This window comes from Cupressus sempervirens, chromosome 2, assembly GCF_028749045.1.
Source record: "Cupressus sempervirens isolate cs-2001-9-10 chromosome 2, ASM2874904v1, whole genome shotgun sequence".
Classification (NCBI taxonomy): domain Eukaryota; kingdom Viridiplantae; phylum Streptophyta; class Pinopsida; order Cupressales; family Cupressaceae; genus Cupressus; species Cupressus sempervirens.
The window spans coordinates 264728490-264733454 of NC_143119.1; the positions used below are offsets into that span (position 1 = coordinate 264728490).

Consider the following 4965-nt stretch of genomic DNA (forward strand, 5'->3'; position numbering starts at 1 on the left):
ACTTATTCTTTTGTTTCTCCTTTTGTTTGTTTGAGTTGTGTGTAGGTTAGTGGCAAGGTAAATTAATTGTGTAGGAATGATGCCTATTTCTTTAGAGAAATGATACAATTGACTTTCACCTTACTTTCCAATTATTCAAATTTTGATTTATAGATGGTCCCTTTTGTCTCCCACAAAACGTCCTAGACAATCTAGAAGGCTAGTTTGGAGTATGGTCCATACTACTACTCTTTTGATTCATCACTAAATTTGATGTTATTGTGATAACTTTATAGTTCTTGTCCTTGTAAAAATATAAAATCTTTTATTTTATTACTGTTATATGTACACATTTTTCATTCTTAAATTTTAATTCAAATTCAAATCATAATTCTTCAAAATATGTATACTTTTATTTAGTTGTTGGTTAAGTAAAAGTTTGTTGTCCTATCCAAATTGATTGATAACTCATCTAAAATCTTTCACTATATATATATATATATATATATATATATATATATATATATATATAATTTGGTTATTACACCTTTAACTTTGATCTCTTTCGCAGCATGAGGTGCGTTGTAATGTCTGGACTCTTAGGCCCCGTTTGTTTGTAATTCCAGCAAACAAACGGTGCCTTAGAGAATGATATATAGTATATAAAAATCCAAGCACATAATAAGTTAACAAAGAACGGTCCAAATGAGAATGGATTCTTAGCCCCAAAGCAAGACCAGAGTTTTGATCCTTCAATTATTCCCATTCTGACGTAACGATATGAAATTTCAATGACGAAAGCTGAGATTATATTAAGATGAGTGTAAATACGAAGACAACAAATGTTTTTATCCTGTTGACTATCAACGACTATATAGAATAGGATAAAATAGTAGGTTTCTAGAACGTTTTTTTTCCAAAGATAGTTTAAATAATGATTGAGTTCATTGTTTGGAGGAAACACACGCGAAATTGCAAGCGTTGATAAAATAAGCGTCGGTGGAATAATTTCTCTATTGTGATTGTTTGTTCTTTATATTTTTCTTTAAGATCAAATTCTTAATCTTATCCTTATAATTAGATTTTCTTAATATATTGTTAAAATATTTAGGTAGTTGTATTGTGTCTTTCATTTTTTAATAGAACTCTTATAGAAACTGCTGTGAAATTTCTGAGAATTCAGATTGAATGTTTTCATTGCTCGAAGATTGTCTAGAAAAATAATTTTGTTATTTAAGTTGAAGCATCTCAGCTTTGAATAGATTTTTGAAAGAATTAATACTCTTATAAGTTAATATAAGTCAATTCAGTAAGTAAAGCTAAAGTTTGACCAGTCAAAAAAAGTATAGTGCAGAACAGAATATGAAGTTTCCATGCATTGTGCGGTCATTGAATAATGAGATCAAATAGAATGATGATGAAATAAATGGCTGTATAGAATGTGATTAAATAGCATCAATGATCATACTGAAAATCTGTGTATGAGCTCTGCCATCTAAATCAAAGTGTTTTTCACTCAGCTCAAGCTGTACCAAGAAACAGTCATTTACAATTGAATAATGAAATGCTTGCAGAGTTTTGTTAAAAGCTGTTGGACAGGAGATCAACACTGCCTCTGTAATAACTCTAGCAAGCATTGTGAGTTTTCTCTTCTGTTCTCAATTAATGATATTTTCTTGTTTTGCTCAGCTAATGATTTTGAAAATACTTTGAATTTGAATAGTTACATAATTTGATCCAGAGTGTCTATAGGCAGCAAACTGAAAAAATCACAAATTTAAAAGTTCTCATATTTATTTCAAGTTTTTTCTAGATCTTAGTAAATGGCATTTTTGAAGGTCTTCCATTCAAAGTTGAAGTTGATACTTTCATCAGTCCTTAAAATTGGACAGCTGAAGGTTTTAGGGACAGAAACTAGATTTTTAGTTCTTTTTTCCAATGGTGCAGACAGTTTCGAATTTCGAGTTCTAGGCTAAAAGTTATGAGCCCGCAAGCTGGGGTAAATACCTAGTTATGGTGACTTCTGATGTTTCATCAAATTGTATATATTCTTACATTTTCGAACAATAAGATGGCTTTTGGTTTGCTCTTTCGAAGTTTTGCAAAATTTTCCAAAAATTATTTGATTCACACCTGATATTGTTATTTCTGCCCATTTCATAAATCAGATCATAATTGTTGTTTATGGTTTAAGCATGTGGATGTTCATTATTTAATGCTTTTGTTTGTGGATATTAGCATTTGAGATCCATCAGTCTCTGTGTCACCTCTATTTATGAAAATATGTAGATATTATTTATACATGATGTTCTACATATTTAATCACAAAATAAAAGTTTTAAATGTGCACATTTGTGTTTGGTTATCATCCCCTCAGGTATAATTGAAAAACAAGTTATAATAGACAGAAGTGAATACGATAATTCCTTCTCAGCCAGAGCAGAGGTTGAAGTTTTGAGACAGAATTTTGTTTGCAATGTGCATATTTTCACGTTGAATGAACTTCGGACTATTACAAAAAACTTCAGACTGGATTTATTATTGGGGAGAGGAGGGTTTGGCAGAGTTTACAAGGGTTTTATTGATGAAGACATGAAAAAAGGGCTTGAAGCCCAGCCTGTTGCTGTGAAGGTCCTTGATCTAGAAGGTCATCAGGGCCACACTGAATGGCTGGTAAACCTATAAACCTAGTTGTTGGTTAAAAGGTCTTTGAGGAGATTCTTATTCAACTCCAGAGTTTAACCCTATTTGGTTGGTCGGTTGCAGGCAGAAGTGAAGTTTATGGGGCAGTTGAGTCATCCTCATTTGATGAAGCTTATTGGGTATTGCTGGGAAGGTAAACAGAGACTTCTCGTTTATGAGTTTATGGTTAAAGGAAGTCTTGAAAACCATCTATTTCGAAGTAAGTTTTCCTTTCTTTGTTCTTTAATCTGTGTCCTCCCCGTTTGTTTCCTGTGGACTGTAGGGTTTGTTGGGTTCGAAATTGGAAACCCTTCAAAAACCTACAAATTACTCTGTTTTAAGGATTTTCAGTAATTGTTCAACATATTTTTCATAGAGTTGTCAAAAGTTTCTTTATGCATCTGATTTTATCGTTTAAGTCACTTTAGCTATCAGATTTAGGAGTTTAGGAGTCTAAGGTTTAGGTCGAACTCTTTTAATTAAGAGCTAAGGACTGAGGGATAAATATTTGTCCGGGGCATAATCTTTGTCTCATTTCTTATAATATGAGAGCCTCATACTTTATTATGTCAGAATCTTACTCTTAGCAAGACTTCATCTTTATGAACTAATAAAAGCTTTCAACTTTATCAATAAACCAAAGATCTATTGACAATCCATTTGATTTTCAATAATAGAATCGTTCTATTCAAAAAGATCGCTTCATGTTCTCTGATTTCGAATCTTCAATAACCTATAATCAAGTTTGAATTCCTCAGCTTTAAATTACCCTAGTATTTAGCACATTACTAATGTTATATGTTCCCTTATCTGGTTGTATGTTTGGTGATCTTGCAGACATGTCCAATTCACTGTCTTGGTCAAGAAGAATGAAGATTTTACTTGGGGCTGCAAAAGGGTTAGCTTTTCTTCATTGCGCTGAGAAACCAGTCATCTATCGTGATTTTAAGACATCAAATGTTCTGTTGGATAAGGTTAGTGTTTTCAAATACATTCGCACACACGCACACGCACATGAACACACATACCCACTTATTATATATGAGCAAACGTGCACACAGGGACATGCACTCATTACTGTGATGCTATGTTTTCCCTAGTTACTATCAGCTTGAATGCCATATTAGACACAAGGGAACTCTATGCCAATGGAACCTCATGCTTATTTTGCTATGTTTGTAAAGGACTTTATGGCAAAGCTTTCAGACTTTGGTCTTGCAAAAGTTGGGCCAGAAGGTGACCGGACCCATGTTTCAACTCCTGCCAAGGGTACATACGGTTACGCAGATCCTGAGTACATCAATAGTGGTATGACTATATCACTTATCATGCCTATTGAAGGTTTCAAACTAGTTAATATGTTTATAATGGAAGTTTGAATAACTTATCTGTTACTACACACTGATTTATTTATTTATTTTTCCTTTTTGAATAACTGATCATATGCTACAGGTCATCTGACTACCAAGAGTGATGTGTACAGCTTTGGCGTAGTGTTACTTGAAATGCTGACTGGCAGACCTGCTATTGATCAGACAAGGCCGAGCGCAGAACAAAACTTGGTTCAGTGGGCTTATCCATTTCTTAACAGCAAAAGGATGTTGTTGCAGATGCTTGATCCTCGACTGGAGAAGGAATGTTTTGTTAAAGAAGCTCACAAAGTTGCAAAGTTGGCCTATCAATGCCTTAGCCAAAAACGTAAATGTAGACCACTCATGAAGGATGTAGTTCAGACATTGGAATCTCTTCAAATTGTGAATGATTTAGCAAATATATCTTTCATTTACACTATTGATAGGGGTTTGATTAAGTATGAGATTTATGGCCAATCCCCTGAAAATGATAACTTGGAAAATTGCTCCTACAATTATCAAGGTAATTAATACATGAAATTGGCAGCTTGGGAAACGAATCTTAGAATTGTTAGTAATTTGGGACATTTACCTCATTGAAATAAGAAAAGAATAAAAAATTTGTATTTAAGGTGTAAAGGTATTTATGGTTATGCTATTGTTATATAAATTGTATCAGTTTGCATCAAAGTTATTTGTTTTTAATATGAAATATATACACATGACTTATGCTATTATTTTGTAAGTAAATTATTATGATCTATTCAATTGTAATTTTTTCACTTTAATTGTTTAAATTTAATGTTTCAGTGTTCTTAATTGATTTTAATTGCTCACTATTGTGTAACTTTACACATTTTTATTATTATGATTATAATATAACTAATGATCACATGTTTGAAATATGATCATGTATTATGACTTACAAAGAAGATAAGTGGTATGCGAGCAT

The 4965-nt window shown here is 32.4% G+C and overlaps 1 protein-coding gene across 2 annotated transcripts; it reads left to right on the forward strand.

Annotated features, from left to right (window-relative positions):
- The first annotated feature begins 1098 nt into the window (after positions 1 to 1098).
- Positions 1099 to 4644, forward strand: LOC149572064 (putative serine/threonine-protein kinase PBL8). 2 transcript variants are annotated; one of them, XM_089813384.1, is made up of 6 exons: positions 1099 to 1617; positions 2357 to 2652; positions 2746 to 2881; positions 3499 to 3635; positions 3846 to 3969; positions 4114 to 4644. In XM_089813384.1, the coding sequence occupies exons 1-6, from the start codon at positions 1539 to 1541 to the stop codon at positions 4542 to 4544; spliced, it is 1203 nt and encodes a 400-aa protein (XP_089669510.1). In that variant the 5' UTR covers positions 1099 to 1538; the 3' UTR covers positions 4545 to 4644. The 2 variants fall into 2 exon arrangements, with proteins under 2 accessions (XP_089669510.1, XP_089669511.1); XM_089813385.1 differs by having other exon boundaries at positions 4145 to 4259.
- Positions 4645 to 4965: the final 321 nt, after the last annotated feature.

Bases quoted from the DNA above. Each gene is read 5' to 3' on its own strand.
- LOC149572064 (XM_089813384.1), top strand. From the start codon at position 1,539: ATGAAATGCTTGCAGAGTTTTGTTAAAAGCTGTTGGACAGGAGATCAA. The intron at 2,882-3,498 runs GTAAGTTTTCCT...GTGATCTTGCAG, and splicing joins TGAAAACCATCTATTTCGAA to ACATGTCCAATTCACTGTCT. The intron at 3,636-3,845 runs GTTAGTGTTTTC...ATGTTTGTAAAG, and splicing joins CAAATGTTCTGTTGGATAAG to GACTTTATGGCAAAGCTTTC.